We start from the raw sequence: 22,661 nt of genomic DNA on the forward strand, positions 1-22,661 counted from the left end.
GTATACATATAACGGGTGATATAAGTGGATGTTAATCTTTTTTTTGACAAATCGCGCGTGAGACGAGTCTACCTGTCATGTTATTTCTTCAGCATTGTTCGGCGATGGAAAGACTTACGCCTGAACAACGTTTACAAATCGTTCAACTTTATTACGAAAATTTACGTTCTGTAAAGAACGTGTTTCGCGTACTTCGCTCAACTTATGGTCAACATAATCGGTTTTTTGGGCGAACTATTCGCAACACCATCACCCATCTTGAGATCCAGCCTTCATTATTGGAGAATATTCGACCGAATATATCACTTCCAGCTCGCAGTGAAGAAAATATGGCAGCCATAGCTGAGAGTGTAAACGAAGACCGTGGAGAGTCAATTCGGCAATTATGGAACGACTTAGCGCAGTTTACGTCGAGATCTTAAATTGAAAGCGTAGAAAATATTTCTTGTGGAAGAACTGAACACGACATCGCTTTGCTTCATGGGTTCATGAAAAGTTTCAAGAAGATCCGACGTTTTCAAGTCAAATACTGTCCAGCAATTAGATTTCTGGTTCAATCAATATGAAGAGATTCAAGATTTCATTCAGAAAAATGCACTGTTTGGTGTGGTTTGTGAGCAGGTGGAATCATCGGTCCATATTTCTTAAAAAATGATGCCGGTAAGTACGTAACCGTCAATGGCGATAGTTATCGCGCAATAACCGACTATTTGATGCTTGAAATTAAAGTCCGTGACATTTGGTTTCAACAAGACGGCACCACTTTCCACACATCGAATCAATTTATGGATTTATTGAGAGAACGTTCGGCGAGCAGATAATTTCACCTTTTGAGCCGGTCGATTGGCCACCAAGATTGTGTGATATCACACCGTTAGACCTTTTCTTGTGGAGATATGTAGAGTCTAAAGTCTATGCGGACAATCCGGCTTCGACTAAGGCCTTGAAGCAAATTACCACGCATTTCGGGTGATTGTGTCTGGAGTGTTTGCTTTGTGCGTGAACAAAGTCCATGTACGAGACGGTGACACACGATACGGCAAATATCGCGAAGGTATCGGTTTGTGAAGACTTGCAGTTTTTGGATGTCAGAGACTACGAGATTCCATTTGGACTTAACATTGAACGATGTGCCCCAGACCGCATTGAAGGCACCTTTAATAAACATTAATAAACGACTTTTAAATTTGATATATTTTTATTTAATTTGACATTTTGTAGTCCATTTAGTCATCAATCAGCTATCAGCGCATTCAGTATGCATTAGCTGTGGTTATCAGCTGTCGATATGAGCATGAATACTATGCAAGTATTTGTTATCGTCTTGTAATCGCATGCTTTTAATCTTTAGACGCTGCTCGCCCTGATGACTTATCCACTTGGTTCATTATTTTCTTGTTAAATGCCGAAGGAGTGTCAACGCGTACAATCAAACCAAGAGCTCCGACTTTCGCCTCCTCTTTGAATGGTTTACAACATTTTTCTTGCACCCTTCGCGTGTTACCCTCCATTACTCCTCGTCATCCCTCCTTTGACGATAGTCTTCGTATAGTTCCATATATGTGTGCGTGTATGTCATTGCTGCCGTTGGCATTGTCTTCGGCGCTGTCAACTGTCTACTGACTATTGTCATGCCATAACGTACTGTCGATTTGTACATTTCCGCGTGCGTGTCGTGCATAGTCAACTACTGCCTCGCATGCATGCGTTCCCGCATGTACATGTGTCCGTGCGTCTGTCTGTTGGTGCACATGTGGGATCCGCGCTGTGTGTGAGTGTGCGCGCGTCCTTCGCTGCTTTGCGCTTTTTGCGTTGCTCGGACGTAAGCAGTAAACAGTTGGTCGCGCGCCGGCTGCGAGTTGATTTTGTTAGAACGCGTGAACGTCCTTTTCAAGCGGGTACAACGTAACGGCTGGTCGAGTAGACCACACCGCGGACCTTAGAAAGAACCGTCGTCGAGGCAGCAGCAACAGTGGAAAAACAGTGGCAGAAGCCGCGCGGCCATACAGCCTAGGACGGAGGTCCGCCACTGCTCGCGAGGACAATATGATGCAATAAATTTCCGGTTGGTGTACGCTTTCAAGTGGTTATCTTTCTTTGTGCGGCCTTTGCTGTTGCTTGCGGTCGCTATTGTTGTTTAGTTTGAAGTCTATTATGTGCAGTTATTTGTGTGTCTATGTGTTGTTGTTTTTTTATCAGCTGTGCTCGTTTTGAAAGTTCTAAAAAATGCTTTTTTTTTGTTTTTGTTTTTGCGCTTGTCGCTTTGCATATTGCCAATGTCAATTCAATTTGCCCGAAGTGGGCGGAAAACGAGACATTTCGTACTTTAAATGATTGCAAGTGGCTTGACAAGCGCGTATGCTTGTGTGTGTGTGCATGTATGTGCATGTGTGCGCAGTGGGTGTGGCAGTGGCCAATGTAAATTTGTCATGTTGGACAAGTTAGTTGTCATGTTGTGGGAGTTGGCGCAACAAACGCACGCTACTTTCCCCGGTGCAGTGTTCCCAGCATAGTTGGCGTACGTGCCGTATGAGTAATATATTTTGAGATATGACATGTGTTGAAATGAAATATATCTAACATCTATTGCGTCTATACGCTATTTTTATCAATGAGGGTGACAGAAAACTTATTTTTAACTCCATTAAGGAACAGCCATTGTATGCGCTTACAGAAATGGCCGTTGATCCTTGGAAAATAATAATGCAGTTCGAGCTTATTCCAATTTGGTTTAGTTATTATATTTATGTTTTTTTATGAGTTATTTAAGTAGTTGCTTTTATTGATGCCAGGTCGACATTTGATTCAGCCATTGCATTTTTCCGCTAAAAGGGACTTTGATAATTTTGAACTCAAGATTTTGTTATATGTAATCCTAGAGGCCATATAATTATGTATGATTATTTCTTTCAGTTTCGTCCAATTGGTATTATGTGGTTGATTTTAATTAAATTTTATGGGAAAACATAGTTCCTGTTGTATCGAAATTCATATAATTCAGATATTATATTTTTTATACCCTTGCAACCTGTTGCTACAGAGTATTATAGTTTTGTTCACCTAACGGTTGCACATATCACCCAAAACTAATAGAGATAGATTAGTATATATATGTATACTATTTATAAATGATCAGGATGACGAAAAAAGTTGAAATCCTGATGACTGTCTGTCTGTCCGTCCGCGCAAGCTGTAACTTCAGTAAAAATTGAAATATCGTGATGAAACACGCGTTCCTTAGTAAAAAAATTCGAGTTCGTAGATAAAGATATAAAATTGTCCAGAGGATTGTGTTAGCCAGTGGCAGCTGTGAGTAAAAAATTAAAAAAAAGTGGAAATGTGTGAGATATATAATTGAAAATCAGGGATAATCCTTCTCTGACAATGGCAAGTCTGTATGTCGAAAATAAGTTGAATCGTGCAAACACTCCCCTTAGCCTCGTAAACTTAATATAAAGATTTCCGGACTTCTGGGTGACTGTGTCCTATACGATTGGCAAATTTTGAATTTTTTAAGAAAGGGCGTACGGCATGCTTTTCGTCGTTCACATCTTCTCGATCCTCTGGGAAAATTTTGTACTATCGATAAGCCTTGCTCTTGTCCGAGATAGCTTCACCATATGCAACAGTCTACAAGATTTGCAAGGCGAAATTGTCGAAATCTTTCCCAGATGAGATAAAAATGTTGATGTTGAAACTTGTAGACTCGATGGGAGTAAAATACCTACCCAAGGCCTTAACCTGCTGCTGAGGCACTCTTCATATACCCGAAGTGTGGCAAGTCGGAAAAGTGGTTCCCAAAATCTTCAAATATATGTCTTGTGACTCTAACAATTTGACGCTGGGACTTGAGCTCCATTCAATCGCTCTTGGCACATCAAAAACAATCAAATATAGTATGATTTAGTCGACGAAGGAACAAAATTATTCTCGTTCTCGCAGCGGATTTTAGGCAAATTCTATAGAATGGTTAGTAAATTATAACGGTATTTAGATTTGAATGGAACTTGACATGAATATTTCGTTACTAAATCCTTTAGTTAAGAAGTTTTGAAAATGCAAAGAGAAATATATTATATAACAGATACACAGTGAAACAAAAGTTGTCCGCTAGCGACTATCCCTGACTTTCAGCGACAGTTTCCTAATTAAAATGTGCCTTGCTTCTGAATAATTTTCATTAAAACCGTTTTAACGTTTTCAGAATCGAAGGAAAACGGAGAATCAAGCAACAACAATGTTGCTAGTGCAAAATCAGCAAAACCAACAGCAACAACAACAACTACTACTAAAACTACAAAAACAAAAGCAACAACAAGACCCCATAACACTTCCACACCAATGCAGCAGCAACAACAGCAGCAGTTGCAACAACAACACCAACACCAGCAACAACAGTTGCAATTGCAGACGACGCAAAAGCAAGCACAGACGCAACAGTTAACCAACAACATCATATTGCTGCGCGGCGCACGCAACGAAAACGGGCAAATTGTCATACAGAACAAGCATGGCATAATCAGCATATATAATAATGATCAGCAGCAGCAACAACAACAACTGCAGTTGGAACACCAAAAACAGCAGCAACAGAAAATTGATAAAACAACCGTTGCTGCGACACTGACACAATTGCCCACAGCCACAACAGTTGCACGCAAATCAATACAAACAACAGCAACAACACCCACAACAACAACATTACTTGGTAATACGAAAAGCGCTACTTATGTTGCCAAGGAGACCGCGGCGACATCGTCCCAAGGTGGCAGTGGGGGCGGCGGTGGTTCCACTGGCAATGCAACCAACACAATTCTGCTGCAAACGCCAATCAATGCAAGCCAACTGGAATCGGTGCTGTTGCACACGGCCAATTTGAAGAAGACATCCAACACTTCTACCGCTGCAGATCGCCAGTATCTATTTAAAACGGTAAGTACCTGTTGTTTTACTTATTATGAGCATTGTACTAACGATCTCCTGCATTACAGGCCTCGCGTAGTCTCAGCACGGACAGCAATCGCCTGGGTCGCGCCTCGGAGGGCGGCAGCATGGGCAGCGGTAGCTTGACCAACAACAGTAGCAGCAGCAGCAGTAGCATCGCCAGCAAAGCACCGTTTGTGTTGCAAACACTTAAGCGGCTGGAGAAGTCGCAATCCATACTAGTCATACGTAATCCGTCTGCCTCATCGGTGGCTGCGCTCACAGCCTCCGCTTCCGCATCATCGCTATCGACTGTCTCCTCGTCGAGTAATATTGCGCACGCCGCAACCTCCACCAGCTCTGATCGTGTGTCTAACACCGCTGCGCTGCTTTCCTCATCTTCTGCTTCCTCCTCCATATCGGGTTCTACGATTTCACTGTCTTCGGGCCATTTGGTCACGGCAGCGCAGACGGTTAGTGTTAGCACCAATACACAGACGGGCGCCGTGAATTTCACGCGTGCTACCAAAAGTCAACAAACCACTGGAACGACTGTGGTGTCATCCGCAGCTACAACAACAGCCAAATTGGGCAATATTACCGTGAACCGCACCAGCAACGGTGCAACATCAGCTGCCGCGTTATCAACGAAAACGACGCTGCCGGTTTCTGCTGCCACAACAACTACAACATACTTGCGCTTAGCCAATGCAACAACTGTGTTTGCCAACAACAACAGCAGCAATCACAATAATGCGAGCGTCAACGGGGTGGGCATGAATAAGGTTGTGGTGGTCAGCGGCAGCAAAAGCCATAACGTCAGTGCGGTAAACAGCAGTAAGAGCATCAGTGCGAGCGGTATGAGAATTGTTGACACACATCCTCAACAACAACAGCAACAGAAAACGCAACTCTGTTTGTCCGACATGCAGTTGAAGTTAGAGACGCGCGCTGGTGGGGCGGGAGGCATCGTTGTGTCCTCACCTCAGCAGCAACAAGCAACAGCAACAACAGCCGTGCACCAACAACAGCAACAAGCTCAGGTGCAGCAGCAAAAACAGCCAGTGTCAAATGCGCCTCGCGGGAGCGGTAAGTCGAATCGCTGATTTCATTTGCTTTACAAGCAGCACCCATTTTTACCTTTTCTTAATATTTTATTTGGCCACAATATTAGTGGCTAGTGCTTTTAACAAAAATACGTAACTGAAATTGTAAACAAAATACATTTGTCAGCGTTTAGACGTGCTTTGTTGTCTATTTGGAAAATTGGACGGTGAAGTGTCTCTTGGGAATTCACCGGTCGCACATATGGTGGTCTCCTTTACATGTAGTATTACGGTCGTATTTTTGATAGGTTGCTGTGTGCGTTGTTCGGTGAGAGCATTGGTTTGGATAAATAATAAAAATATGAGCAAGTGAATAAAGGTGTGATTGCGACCATTACCGAGGCTTTCTTTCGATGACTAGACTGCTGTTATTTATATTTGAGTTTATGCTTTCGCACACAATCCGCGTTCTACGTGCTTAGCTTACGTGAGCATAACTCAATTAATGCGAATAAACCTTTCTCCAGGCGGAGTGACCTAATCAAAGGCAAACTCATCAGCTATGATTGCGAAGACTGGGCTTTTTGATAATTTTTTTATTTGCGATTTAAGTCTGTAAGACAAGTTTTTATTCGCGAGACCACTTTTGTGATTTCAACTAGTTCAAGTGGTGTAGGTAATTTGAAGCTGGCTTTGACTAAATTTGATTAGAGTGATGAGCGAGCAAACCGACAAAGGTTTTGAAAAATTATATCAGATAAAGGATTCTTGGTATAACTGCGAGATTATCTTTGAAACTAATATTATTGTATTGTAGTTTTTGGTAACATTTGGTAACATAGTGGCTTTATGTTAGAAACATGTTTAGTCTCGGAAGCGACTTTTGTATGAAAAGCGGATTTTTGAACTTCTTAACAAGAATATTTTTTTTCTTTACGAATTTTTATTATTTCTTATTTATTATTCCAATTACAATATGTAATTAATGGAATTAGTTCAAGTTTTCGATCAAATAATTTGTGACACCTTTTTTTCTTTAATTTTTTGTACCAAATGAAGCAAAGATACTTAAATCATAATGCTTTTTTTTATATTTGAAGACATGAACATGATGGTTCGACCAGGTTTATTTCTAAGACTGTCAGATATATCTAACATTGTGATGTTTTCTTTGAGAAGAGTCACGTTCATACTGCGTAAATTATTATGAAAGAAACGTTCTTCATTTCGAAACGAAACCGCCTCCTAGGGACTTCAAGTGTTTATTCCTTAATTATGTCGAACACATAGAACAACACGCCCGCCGACCAGACTGCGAACAGAACTTGCTTCAGATATGCACTGAGCGCCATTCAGTTGAGTAATTAGAATATTCGCTCCCTCCCAGTGAACGGCGTACTTGGAGTAAAACCATCACCCATTGCAGACGAAGAACTCCAGTGTGACGCGAATCTAGAGTGACGCTTCTTTCACTTTGTTGTGAATATTTCAGCATATTAAACTTCTACTTATTCATAATCGACCTCCACAAACCAAATATATATCCTGCATGCAATGCATACCCGCATAACTAACCACCTCTGTTCGAACGAATGCCCATAAGGAGCAGCTGCTCACAATGCTTATTTGATAAAAAAAAAACAAGAAATGTCTTGTGTAGGGGTCACCCAGGCCTGCTGATATCAATAAAGTTAAATGAAGCCATGGTTGTTTTTATAAGCTTGGACATTATAAATATTATATCCAATAACTCTATAATTCATAGTGGGCAATTGAATCCAACTCGTGAACGTAACCAATACTACTCGCTTGTTCTCTCGAAAATTTACCGGAAGAGACTAGAATTTTTATCGAGTCAAGGGTTGTCAACTCGACAGTAGTTCTCAAAACTATGTGGTGTATATTTTCTTTATAACAACAACAACATCTTGCACATACTTTTATTAAATTGTTTAATTTTGATAAAAGCTTGAATTTCTTCTGCAACATTTCGGCTCGTTAAGACTGTGTCTTCTATTTAAAGCAAATTAAGAAGAATTAGTAAAACTTTCGAGCGTTGCTTCCTATTTGTGCCTCGTTCTCTATTTCCTAATTCATTACCTTTCCATCATTGATTGCACTCTCGGCGAATTTGTGCCCATTCACTTCGATTGTAACATGAAAAGTTTCGCACAAGTGTTTGCGGCTCATTGATATGCAGTTGGTGGTTTCTTGAAAATTTGCTGAGTTCGCTGTTGTGTATTTACACCTCAGGGAGCAAATTGCACTTGAGTGGCTTGGAGGAAGAAACTTGTTTCGTTTGCCACTTCCGACTTTTGTGAAGTTAAGTTCATTGATTTCTTTTTTATGTAGTTTTTTCATTATTCACTTGGATGTTGTTAAAATATCAACGCGCTGGGAAGGGGAATTGTGACTATGAGGATTGGTGATTACCAATTCGAAATAAATTTAACGACTTAAACACCTGAACATTATAAATAAAATTAATATTGTGATAGCTCTGATTATGACAAGCGCGCTTTATTGATCCGAAGATTTTTCATTTTCACTTTCGTTTATACTGAGTTTTACCTTCATCTGATGTTTAGCTAAACAGCTGTCTTGGGTTCGCTAAGCAAAAAAAGTAACGAATCGAACATATTATATGAGTATGCCAAACATACAGTCAGCACTAGGAAAAGGTTGTAGAAAATGATATGTGTTTGCTTGCATTGACTAAATATTTTGAAAAGTCCGAGTTATTTTTGTGGATTTCTGTCCATGCCTTATATTTTTGATAAAAAACAAGAAAAAACGTTAACCCCGGTTGCACCGGAGCTAAATACAGTTCACAGGTGCATTTCTGTTATTAACTATCTGTTCAGTTTGTATGGCAGCTATATGCTATAGTAATCGAATCTGAACAATTTCTTCATTCTTACATTGTTGCCTTAAAGACTTATCTATACCAAATTTGATGAAAATACATTGTCAAATGTGAAAGTTTTCTATACAAGAATTTGATTCCGATCGTTCAGTTTATATGGCAGCTATATGTTATAGTGCTCCGATATCGGCCGTTCCGACAAATGAGCAGCTTCATAAAGAGAAAATGGTATCTTAAAAACTGAGGGACTAGTTCGTGTATATACAGACGGACGGACGGTCATGGCTAAATCGGCTCTGCTCAACATACTGATCGTTTATATATATACCTTATAGGATCCCCGACGCTTCCTTCTGGGTGTTACAAACTTCGTGACAAACTTAATATACCCTGTCCAGGGTATAAAACTATGTTGTGGTTCCGTCTTTGTGTAATATATGAAAATAATTATAAAATATGTAAATATGTATATATGAATATATGTTAAAAAAAAGATATTTTGACCTAAAGAGCTTTGATTGAAAATTTGGGTGCAGAAAATCGAGAAAAGTCTATTTTACCCATTGAAAATTCAACCAGCTTCCTTTCCAATCCTCGTTCCTTGCAAAGATCGCCCGTCTTGCAACCTGTTGCTAAAGAATATAATAGTTATGTTCACCTAACGGTTGTACGTATCACCTAAAACTAAACGAGATAGATATAGGGTCATATATATAAATGATGACGAGACGAGTTGAAATCCCATTGACTATCTGCCTGTCCGTCCGTTCGTCCGTCCATGCAAGCTGTAACTTTAGTAAACACTGATATACTCGTATCTTGCGTTCGCAATTTTGGTTTGAAACAAAAATTTCAAAAAGATTATTAATCTGTAAGAAAGTTGCATTACGCCATGTAAAGTCGCTGTTCTCCCCACTCTGTTCCCTTTCTACAAGAAACGCTGTAGCGACCGTAATAATTTGAATTCCGATTTAAGAATGTTTATTATAGTGAATACTATCCGATAATGCAAACAAAAAATCGATTTCTCGAAAATTTCACTCCGAGACGATGCCTTAAATAAAAAAAAAAAAAAAATTACGAGTTCGTAGATGGGCGTAATGACGCGCTGCCATGCCCACAAAACGTCATTAATCGAAAACCTATGCGGTCATAACTCACACCAAATTAAGTACATGGGATCGCAGTAGCAAGGGGCACCTGTGCGCTGAAAATTTTGAAAAAGTGGGCGTGGCACCACCATCTAATAAGTTTAGGGTACATATCTCCTAAACCACTAAAGCTACAATATCCAAATTTACTCAGCTCAAATATTATAAGCAGTTCTACCGAAATCGGAGGATAACCCCCACACTGCCTACATAACGGTACTGTCAAAAACTACTAAAAGCGCGATAAATCAGTAACTAAATACCCCAAAAGCATTAAAATTTACCTACAAGTGTGTGCAACTTTGACGAAGGACCCACTTTTAGGTGAAATCACATATCTCATATATTTAGTACGTGGTATTCTTCTTATATTTCTATGTCATAGTGTGAAAATAGACGAAATCGGATTTCCAGTACACACATCAAGAAGTAATTAACATAACTGGATACAATATTGCACTAATAATTCCTTTAAAAGAATCCAACCAAAATTGTGCAAGCCCCTAGATACCGAATATGTGTACCGCAGTATCTATAGTTGACTTCTGACCGCAAATATCTATCAATATGTGAGATGTGAGTATAAGTGAACTTCAGAGAGAATGCTTTCCTGGCAATATTATATCTGTGTATCAAAAATGGGTTGAATCGAATTAATACTTCCTTTAACACCCGCATACCTAATACTTATAAAGATTTTCGAACTTTCGGGTCAATATATGCTACATAAATCGGCCCATATGTGAGTTATGCCAATAAAAATGAGAGAGCGTGTTTTACTCATAATAGTGTATCTTTGCGCCTAAAATAGATATATTTGAGCAAAAACTTGACGTAGCCAGCATATAACTATTATGAGGACTTTCAAACAGTATTACTATTAAAAGCTGCGAAAATTGAAAAGTTACTCAAAATACAGCCCAGCATGTATGTAGTTAAAGAATCGCTGTAAATGTAAAGGTATTTGCATTGAATGCACTATTTTTGAAGAGTTTTACTATTTTCCATGCCGCATTAAAACTGAGCGCTCTTCACTCTTTCCGTTAGATTTGAGATTTACTATTCACACTTGAAAATGTAAATTGTGACTTTTAACACGCTCCAAACTACAATATGTTGATGTCAATCTTTCAGCGCACAGTCGCCCACAAGCCGCTTGTATCGAGTTTCAAAATGTCCTTTGGCCATTGGGAATTCGCAGCAACTCAAAGGATAATGTAGCATGTTTATTTGCTGTTCACATACACAAGCACACATCTATTGAAATGTATGCTAAAAATCGCATGGAATCTCTTATAGATGCGAGTAAGGAAGCTGCTATTCTGCCCCGTCAGAGATCCATAGCTGTAGCTCAAGCATCGTAACGAGTTGAGTTGATTCAGCCACGTCTTGCATGTGAAAAGCTCTACAAGTTACAAGCTTTGCTGTAGCGTCTTTTAAAAGTATATATTTCTCTAGTAGGGTAGCTGTCAAAGTAGACAAATAAGTTTGAAATTTATGTTCAGTATTCTTCTGTAAATTACCATGTAAAGAATTTAACTAAAAAATGTTTAAAACTCGTCTGAAATCATTTCCTAAGCCGGCATTCTATGTGGTCAGCTTATACTCTTATATCTCTTCTCATAAGTATTTACTCGTAAAGCGCGAACTATCTTAAAGAGATTTTCCAGATTTCCAAATAAGTCTGAATTGGACACACAGGTAGTCGGATTTGACTCTGTTAGAGAACTGAAATATATATAAGTATGTATGCTATATGTATGCGTCAACTTTATGGGCTGATCTATGTCGATCAACTAGACAGGACCGACCTGTTAAAAAAAGCTCGGCGCGCCATTTGCGAGAAAAACCCGGTTTTGCCGAGAGTTCAAGAGAATAGTTTTCATAAAACGCAAAGCGGCTGTTAGCGCTTTAATTTTTCTTTTTTTGTTTGGAAATAAAAGTTCTACCTCTCTGAGAACATAGAAGATTCCCCACTGGTAAAATATTTCCGAAATATTCTTATAAGCTGATGACTGATATAATAATCTCCCACATCTCTTGTTGTGGCAATTATGAATCATTTTAAACTACAGTTACTCATACAAACAACAAAATCCTTAGGCAGCATGTTGCGCTCGGGCATAAAAATATGTTCGTTCACATGTGTTCACAGGAAGGCCTTTGGGGGTTTGGTAAGCGCACTTGAAGAGCCAACCCACTTACAGAGCACAACTGACAGCAAGCAGACAACAGACGAAGATGGTTAGTTATTGTTGTTAGTGGTATTGGTCGTTTCAACGATTTGTCGATTTGGCATTACCGATTACGCTCAAGTGACAACTTCACTTGCGCTCGAGTGCAGCTGTGGCAGTAAGATTAAATAGGTGGCAGCACACACTAACAGCGTATGTCAACCGAGCAACGACGAAGGGCAAGTCGCAAGTGGTAAATGGCAGCAGCGCCTACGGACGTCGACGCGCCGCGTTGTGCTGATGTCTTCAGAATTTTCGATATGTCGCCGCTGTGATAATTCGACAATCTCGAAGCGTTTCTGCTGACAAGCAATAAGAAATGCTTATGATAAACGATTGAGAGGACGAAGTGGCGTCGACTGTGCCGCAACGAATGCGCGTGCAGTTGCTACTACGAAGCCACGTGAGGAGATGCTTCGAAATCACTTAGTAAGTGGATTCGCCAACTTGAGTATTGCGTCGATAATTCACTGCAAGTGGCGCTGTGGGGCGTGGGTGGGTTGGTTGCCGCTGCAATTTTTGGCTTTCGCACAGCTTGGCGCGATTGTTATCACGACGCGCCTGCTTTCAAGGCAAGCGCCGCAAATCGTGAGCAAAAATTAATGAAAATAAAATAAGTAGAGTAAATACTTGTTATTGATAAAACAATAACTTTTATGTGTAGTTTGTATTGTTTTAATTTTTTTACTTATTTAAAGTTTGGCAACGAATTCTCGCATACACACGTGTGAGCTTAAGCAGTGATATACAGTCTATTAAATTGTGGTAACACCAAACACCCTTCGCTTGTTCGCGTTTTTAACCTTCGCCGTTGTATCTTTGTTGCATGCAACGCCTGATTTTATGCACATTTCAAATGTTACGTATACGACCCGTGGCCACAATCACCATTTAACCTTTCGCCCCTTTGGCATAGCCGTTGCACTCACAGCCATTGCTTTATTTTCAATGCTAACGATTGCAACAAACAAATGAATATAAAAAGTCCAGTTGTAAAACAACAATAAAAATGTTTTATTTATTTGCGTTTTTGTCTGTAAAATAAGTGCACAAATTTTGAAATTTTGGCAGTAGATCAGTTGCATCTAGGAGAGATATGCAGGCCAGTACCTGGCGGTGCAATAGCTAAACAATGATCTCCCTGTTTCCCGCTTTCTCATATTTGTACAACTTCATGCGAATGATTGTGGGCAGGAAAAAGTTTTAGAGAAATTAAAATCTCTCAAATAAAGCGACTCGAGATTGGCTTCTCCTGCAAAGGTGTTTGAAATATTTCGTATTTAAACCACTAAGCATAAGAACGTTCTGTTAATAGCGTGTTTTTGCTTCCGAAGTCGGATTTTTCTAAAGATACTGCTGAGGTAAACTGACAACAGGCATGAATCATATTGTCTGCTAAAGTACACCTCTTTCGGGTGCTTTGGCTGCTGTAGCTTGTAGTTTGACCTGTGGGATCGGCGTTAAGCACTGCTGCGCACGACCAAGCAGATAAATGCCTCTTCCCACTCTCTCTTCTGATTTATTCATGTGGTCTTATGCTTCTCCGCTGTCTTTCTTTTATTCATTTTACTTGGAGCGCTATTTCCCACCCAGCGCCCACTTTCTTTTTAGCCCACTCCAGCTCTGATCGCAGCATGTGATTCAATATGTTGTGCTCTGCATTTTAGTCTACCTTCCTTTATCTGCCGCATCCCATTGCTTTTGCCACTCATCGAGACTTGTCTTTCTCTCCTTGTCGCGTTCGTCGGCTGTTAGGCGCCTATTCATGGCTTTGGTTTTACAATTGTTTACGGCAGTGTTTATAAATATTCCGCCAAATACTTATTACAGAAACTCCCCTTCTAGCCTGCAGCCTAAGTCAGATCATAATGGCTAATGTAACTTATATTAATTGTAATGATTAATTATAGAAACAAGGCGTTTTATTTAGGCCTGTGGTTTTCAACAAGAAGTTAAATGTTATGTCCTGTTGTGCGACGATCTTTCTGATCCAAACCTAGGACGTCGAGCAGCGGTGTTAAATGTCACGATCGTGGAGGCCTAGCCATTAAAAGCCACACGTCTCATAAAACAACCATTATTTAGAAGAGCCTCTTTGTTACTAAAATCTCGGGTGAGACTAATGGCCTGGTATATAGTTAGACGCATTCCGAGGGAGCCTTTATCGAAAGGTAGGTCAGTAGATACAGCCCTTCATACTAACGTGTTGTGTCTTGAGGAAGCCATTAAGGTTAAAGAATTCGTTATTGGGAGCTTCCTTGATACTGAGAGAGCTTTCAATAATGTGCTGCTGGAAACACTCGTAATTGCTTTGGAGGGTCTCAGGGTTTAATTAAACCTCAAACACCTTATTTTCAGTCTTCTGTGAAACATAGTAATTGAAACGGAATGAGGCAACAAATGTGAGTAGGAAAACCCCCTCAATGACGAGTTTTCTACCCTCTTCTATGGATCCTGGTTGTTGACGACATGCTTGAAAAACTTGAGGATCGTGGCTGCCGTGGCCCAACATCGATCGCCAGACATCTAGTGATTTCTTTGTCTTCAGTAAGCCTAGATATCCCTTGTCGTGAGGGTTTTAACAAGTCATTGCCCTCTTGGCGTCGAAGCTGTTAAGCAGGGAATCTTACCGGTCGCCATCTGCAGAAGCTGTTTGGAAGAACTCGAAATGGAAACATCTTAACACTTCCTTCTTGACTGTTCCGTGTTTGGGAGGTCAAGACTTTATTTAGGGCTTGCGGCAGCCATATGTGTGCGAAATATTTCTCACAGGGCCTACGCCGCTTGTCTAAGTATTCGTCAATGGTATTGTACAATTTTTCACCGTTACTTTTCTAAACTTTTTATTATATTATTTGCGCGCAACTTATTTTATTAGTTGGCAAAGTGCATAACGGCCTCGCGAGGGAGCATTCCACAGCGGCGTTGGCGTTGCACACGGCTTGCAGAACAGTGCTCGGACGCGGCCGCCTCAGACTTGCATGCGGGCCAGGCCAGGTTGGTGCTGATTTTGTGCAGCTTTTGGCGCTTAATTTGCTAACCATTTCGGGTTGAGCATTTAGCACAGTGCGCACAGAGCTAACATTTGGACAGCATTACATTTGTTTTGCTCAACAGTGCATTAACTGCATGCGAGAGTGCGCTTTGCTTTGCTCATCATTCGCTTTTGCCGCGCTTTGCGGGGTGAAAGGGGCGAGGGCTTTGTGAGTTTCGGAAACTTTGGAAGTTTACATAAATGATTTTTTCCTTTTCCGTTGCTTGCTCACTCTGTCTGTCTTCTTGCACGTTTTTGGTATCTTCTATGCTTGATGCACTTTTTGCATTTACCGTTGTTTCAAATATGCTCTGTAGTTGCAAATAAAGACAAGTGAAATCTACATTTGCTCACCACTCGTTTGCTTGTGTACATGTGTGTGTGTGTGGCATGTTGTTTGGCAAAGTTTTCGTCTTTCCACACTCCACTATCCCCTCAGGGGTTTCTCAGTTTTTTATTTTGTGTGCTTTCCGCTTTGTCCTTTGTGCTTTGCACTTTGTGTATTTCCGGCGCATCGAAATGGAACAGTTGGTTCCTGGTACTAGGTTTCACTCGTCTACTAATTAGATATCACTCGGCTCAATTTGTAATTTTTCGCCCGTACTAAAGATGCCCGCCACACCCTCTCCACACGCTCTCCACTCCGTGCGCTTTCTTTTTACTGTTTTCCTGGTGGCAAAAGAATTTCAAATATTTTTCATGTGAACACAGAAGCTCGGCGCTTATTAGGCCTACAAATAGACAAAGAAAGATTATGACAATATTACACATCAATTACACTGTGCTCCACTAATGTGTATATTAACCTCTCCGAGGCACACTTTTTCATTTGCGAATATATGTTTGTATTTGTTGGTGCATTGAGCGACTTGTTTTCACCGCTCTTTTTAAGTTTCGCTACTATTTCTTTATTTTTTATGTCGAAATTAGTTTTAAACTGCCTCTGACACTTTGGAACGATGGTTGCCGAAACGAGCCGGGCGTTGCCAGCTAATTTTCTCCTCACGGAGTAGGGCGTGCTCTACTTAGCAGCTAAGTAAATTGCTTTTTACGTAATACTTGTAATTAAAAGTTGGTGTTTTCGCTACGAAACTTGGCCTGCGATATTTATTTTGCCGTTTTGCTGAAGTCCACATACAAATAAAAGGTAAACAAACAAAGATTTTAAAAATAGTTGAAGGTCTTAAGAAAACAAAGAAGAGCTATACTCACACTTGCAATGTAAGATATATACATATATATATTAATTCTAAAATACAAAACATAAATAATAAGTTGGTTTTAGAGCGCACTGAGCGCGCAAATTATGCAAAGCACCTTTGGCAAGGTAAGGGCTTTATCGAACCAAACTTGCTAGGAACAAATTATTCCTATATTGAAGTTATGCATTCCACTTTAGTTGTAATACAGAACAGAATCCTACTCGTCTCTCACTGCTTTTATATTTGATCATTACTCAACTACTGGCATATGAGGCGTAGAATGGCATTTTCCGTTCTCTTCACATTGCCACGGTCAGGTTAGATCACGATATGAGGTCGATCCTAATAGAGGTCTAACTTAGACAGCTTATGGTAAAACGATCTTCCCTTGTTGTACCTAAAAGATCCTCATAAATGGTTGGGATTAAAGATAAAATATCCATCTTTTCCATGACATCAATCATTGAGATGTTTTATAATTTTGTTTCTATGTGCATTGTGGCGAGAGCTTTATTCATATTGGTGAAATATAGTTATTGGCGAAACTAAATTTACGATCGTTTACTTGCTCCAATTTGCGTCTTCCATAAGAGCGCTTGGTTGGTTGATGTTAGGCCTTTTATTGCCGAGAACATTAATGAGATGAGTAATGACTTTATGCTTAGTATACTACCGCGGCTTCCTTTCTGAATTTAAATTTGTAAACATTTATTTAATGAAAATCCCAGAAAACTGAACGAGGATGCATACTCAGTAAGAAATCCTCACTTCTTTTTCGCGCTTTAAAATGATCTTATGCTTCTAACACTCTAGAAACTAAACTAATTAAAGGGTGATCCACTTCGACGTTCCCTACTTTTTTAAAGAAAAAACGCGAAAGAACATTCTTTGACATTTATTTTTTGAAGATTATCTCTTACAAATGTTGACCGCGGACGTGCCATATGGTCCATCCCTTTAGCCCAATTTTCGATGAAATCACACGATCTTCATAGCCAGAAGAAACATTGACTGATGATTCCATCGGCCACGAACCACACCAAAAAACAAACCGTTGTTTTTTATGGATGAAATGGCAGCTCTTGAATATCTTCAGGTTGTTCTTCGTCGACAATTTTGCTTGTTGACATACCCAGTTCTTGCACAAGCTGTATTTTATACTTTTTTAATTTAAGATCTCGACGCAAAATGCGCCAAGCTGTTTCATACATCACTCCGAGTTGCTGTGAACGCTCTGAATCGACTAACCACGGTCTTCGTGTACACTTTCAGCTACGGCTACTATATTTCCTTCACTGCGTGCTGGACGGGATCTATTTGGTCGAATATTATCCAATAATGAATGGTGGACCTTAAGATCGGTGATAATGCTGCGAATAGTACGCTCAGTAGGCCGATTATGGTGACCATAAGTTGGGCAAGCGCGTGAAACACATTCTTTAGAGAACGTTAAATTTCGTAATAAATTTGAATGATTTTTAAACGATTTTTAGACGAAAGTTTTTCTATGATGAAATGCTAAACAATACTGAACTAAAATAACATAATAGCTTGACACGACTCACGTGTGATCTGCTAAAAAAATGCTATTGGAAAAAAGTACCAAAAAGTACCTCTATTTGGATCGTCCGTTGTAATTGATCAGCGTGACGAACTTAGTCGATTTAGCTATCTCAGTCTGTGTGCCTGTTTATTGGCGAAATAGTCTCTCAGTTTTTGAGATATCGATCTGAAATTTTGTAAGCGTTCTTTTCTCCCCGAAGAGCTGCTGATTTGTTGGGGTCGCTGATATCGGACTACTATAGGACATAGCCGCCATACAAACCGATAGACCCTTTTGTTTTTGAAGGATCTGAACTTATTATAAAATTTAGTGTTTCATGGTAATCATTCCGTTTATTTATCTACACCTGCCTTTGTACTTATATACTTGAAAATGCAAATCTCTACACAAATGAAATAAATTCTAATTTTATGCTGCCGGTCAATTTGCTATTTCGGCAATTTAATCGTTAATGATATTGAATTTTTAATTTCACACAATCAATAAACAATAATCCACTTCAGCCAAGAATCGCTGCAATCCACTAAAATAGTGCCTATTAAACCCGGCTCCGCAAGCTAGACAACAACTAATATGGACGTCTAGTTGGCCATTATGTTCATACATGTGTATGTGTTCATGTGTACATATGTGTGTAAACAGAGACTCTTAGCTTCTAAATTGCCCAAAACAATGAGCTCATTACCATCGGAAAGTGCTAAAATAAACAACAATAACAACAGCAACTGATTTCACCGCTCTACTGACAGCCTCAGCACAAATATATTACAGTTTGTAATATTCCTTCATTGTTGCTGTTCTTGTTGTTGGTGTTTCGAATTTAGATTCATTATTTTAGCTATTTGCTAATAATGTTATTTTGTTGTTGCTAAAATGCAGTCATTCCACTCAATTTGTTGTTGGCGTCTAATAAATAGTTTTTTTGTTGCTGTTGGCTGGCATGGTAGAAAAGTCATAAAATTAATCTTTACTCAATTTATTTTGCATTAAATGTAAACAAAAATTAACAACCGCATACACATACATTGTTATATTCAGACGCACACACATACACAGAGGCAATCGAGCTCACCAGAATTTGCATGTAAAGTAGCACAATTACGCACCTATTTGCCTAATATTACGCAATATTTTTGCTCATAGCAAATGTTGGAAATTTTAGTATTTCGGCAGCGAGAAATTTTATCGTCCACGAAGACCTTGTTAAAGGCTAAACGGGAGCAAAATAGTTACGTGTACATTGTTTTACAACTAAGAAGGTCCAATTAGTCAGCACTTATTTCTTTCATAAAATTATAAAAATTTTCGAGTGTTGAGTATATAATTGCAAGTTTTCGTTTCGTAGTATGCCAAGACTCCAGTTCAAAAAAAGGGTCAAAAGCAAGAAATTTCGGAAACAATCTTGTCAAATAAACAAAAAATTTCATGCAAGAATTTAGTTTGTATGACAGCTATATGCTATAGTGGTCCGATATTGGCGGTTCCGAGAAATACATAGTTTTTGCGAGAGGAAAGGACGAGTACACAATTGGAATTAGATGCAAAAGTCCATTAATTAACTGAGGGTGCGCGTATATTCAGACGGACATGGCTAAATCGACTGAGCCTGAGCTCTCGTCAGTCTGATCATTTACATATATATAGTATATACATTTTATAAGGTCTTCGATGTTTTCTTCTGGGTCTTAAAAGCTTCGTAGCAAATTTGGTATACCCTGTTCTGACTATTTGGTATACCCTGTTCTGACTATTTCATGATTTTCTAACATGGAAGTAGACAATTAGCATAATTTAAATAATTATTTGAAATATATGTATGTACCAGGCTGACCTTCGATGTCGTACCGTTTTAATGAAAAATCTGTTTTTAACAAAATTGTATTTTATTATTCAATATACAGCTGTGGGCAGAAAATAGTAAGACTTTTCAATTTAACACTAGAACTACCACACTTTTGTCGAAGCCATTTCTACCAAAACCAGTCAAAATGACTGGTTTTTAAAAAATACGTAATAGTAAAGTTTATATAATAGTTTATTTATTTGTTACAAGATTGGTTGCTTACAAAAGGAATTTTGTGCTGTGTAGTACGTGAGGCCATGATCCCTAAATAAATATTCTTACATTTCATCACTTAAACAATAATAATAATAATAAGTTTCATAAAGAAAATATGATTCGGTTTAAAAAAATTAAAAAAAATTATAGTAAATTCATAGTGTATGGTTCGATTAGTTGTAGCACAACAAATTCACTTAGAGGCTGTGATCTTACTCGTGTCTCATCCTTTCCTAAATAAGGAAACCCATTCACAATATACTTAGTTTGAACATCAGATGCTAGCCAAAATTTTATCCCAAACTTGTCGGGTTTGTTCGGTAAATATTGGGTGAATCTGCATCTGGCTTTTGTTGACAAGAGTTGTTCGTCTATTGTAATGTTTTGTCCTGGTTAATAGCATTGAATACTATTTTTGATGAATCTATCCCATACTGCTGATACTAAAGCAAATTTATCGTTTTGAAGACGTTGAGTTCTCTCACTTTTTATTATCAAAGCGAATAACCCTTAATATTTCCGTAAAATCATTTCTACTCATGGTGTTTGCAAAGAAGTTTGGTCCCCATTTTTCGTTCCATAGATATGAAACTTTTAAATTTTTTGCTTCGTATGCTCCCCGTCCAAATAAAGCTCCAATGAAAGCTTTAATTTTGTTGCTGTCAGGTTACATTTTTTACGCAAAACTCGAGATGCTTCTAATTCCGTGCAAGATCTTATATGTTCAAGCATACGATCGTCGATTACTAAAAAAATGCGCTACTTACTTGACCTTTCATACTATTTTTTTTGCATATCCTATTGGACCGGATACGTCTTTGAAGATATTATGAAGTGCTAGTCTCCCAGGAGAAGACCCTTCTTGTATTTTTTCCCAACAAGTTCCGTCCGCAGCAATTTCATTTTGATTATCTTGTCATATACTTTCATTTTCATCTTCAGAACTAGAACGTACTTGCATACATCTTCTTTTACGAGAATTCAAAATATTTTCAAATTCACTGTCACTTTCTGAGGAGTCCTGAATATTTTCTTCGTCCAAAACCTCATTGTCACTATTTTCACTCTCAAAAATTTCTTCTTGGGTATCGCATACTTGATTTTCAATTTCTTGATCACTGACATAGAGTTCATCATCTTCAATATCAGAAAATTCCATTGCTATATCGTTCAAATTTTCCAAAATTTCAGATTTTTCAAACGTTTTGTCATTTTCAGGGCTTATAAAACTAAAATCACAAATAATGCTTACATAAAGATTATATTTGTAATAATTTTCCTCACCTTATACTAATTGAAAAAAATGCCGTTTATTATAAATTATGTAACTATTCTATCATCATAACACACTCAACGTCTCCAGATCTAAATGAACGACTAAATATATTTTCGAAAATGTTGGCATGAATGCATTAGGTTTTGCATTAGAATTACGACCGATCAAGATTTTCCTGATAATTATCATCATCATACTGAGTGACAAAAAATTCTAAGAAATTCTAAAAAGTTCTAAGAAACACTTTGTAGTTATACAAAACAAGAAATCGTGTTGATTCGTGATCGGTAAGCAAATCGCAGCAGGTTTTTACATTTTTAACTGGAAGCAGTCATTTTGACTGGTGCTGGTATAAGTACCCATGATACGAAATTATTTTGTATTTGTTGAATAAGAGAAAAAATGCTATTTATAATACTATTTTTTAAGTTATCGCTGGAAAAGTCGGACATTGTTGAGAGAAAAGAAATGTTACATGAAGGAGAAATTTTAAAACAAAACTACCACACCATCATTTTGACTGGGGGGGTAGTTCTAGTGTTAAATGTCACGCGAAAACTCATTCGTCAAAATATTTTATTTCTGAGTTGGTATGACTGTCAGTGACATCTTGGCCAAATGTCGGTAGTATTCGTTTGTCTTTCTGAAGTACATAAAGCGCATTCGGCGATTATTGTGATGAGTGGAAGTATTTAAAAAAAAGTTCCATTTAATTTTGTTTCTGGCGCCGACAATTGTTTGTCGCGTGCAAGTGTTTTTGATTGGTAAAAATAATCAGTGAAAACAGTTTTGATAGATCATCTGGGCCTAAGAAAAGTGAAAGCACGATTGATTCCAAATTCACTATTTTTTTTTCGAAAATCCAGATAAAAGCAGATATAATTGTTATGTTGACAGTTCCCTTCGATTACTCCTTATGTGCTGTACTTTCTACATGGAATACTATTTGAGTGTTGTGTGTCATTTGTGCGAAGTTATTCTTGAAAAGAGGTCGGAACACCCACTTTGGCGGAACCATTTTGAGTTAATTGAAGGCATTGAAGGCTATTCCGGAAATCGAGGATTGGAAAAAACGTTTGCACAAGTGTATTGAGATTAAGGGGGATTACTTTGATTGGGCGATATAGATTTTAAAGAACATCTTTGATTTTGATACCATTTCTGTTTCGAGGCTAGCAAAAAGTTGCTGAAGGCAAGAGTCGAAAAATACGGTTAATACGTAACCAATTAGTCTCAAGTCAAAAAAGTATCCAATCGTTTTCATTGAAAAGCTCATGTGTTATCCACTTTGCAGTTTGAGTTTTCC

At 38.6% G+C, this 22,661-nt stretch overlaps 1 protein-coding gene across 9 annotated transcripts in view; it reads left to right on the plus strand.

Moving 5' to 3' along the window:
* Positions 1-22,661, plus strand: part of LOC105227681 (uncharacterized) — a 125,719-nt gene that overhangs the window by 14,139 nt on the left and 88,919 nt on the right. For all 9 annotated transcript variants that reach the window (XM_049450900.1, XM_049450896.1, XM_049450901.1 and 6 more), the window contains 2 exons: positions 4,205-4,932; positions 4,992-6,012. In XM_049450900.1, the coding sequence (XP_049306857.1) occupies positions 4,205-4,932; positions 4,992-6,012 (1,749 nt within the window). The remainder of the gene's footprint in view (positions 1-4,204; positions 4,933-4,991; positions 6,013-22,661) is intronic.

Source organism: Bactrocera dorsalis, chromosome 3, assembly GCF_023373825.1.
Source record: "Bactrocera dorsalis isolate Fly_Bdor chromosome 3, ASM2337382v1, whole genome shotgun sequence".
Taxonomy (NCBI): Eukaryota; Metazoa; Arthropoda; class Insecta; order Diptera; family Tephritidae; genus Bactrocera; species Bactrocera dorsalis.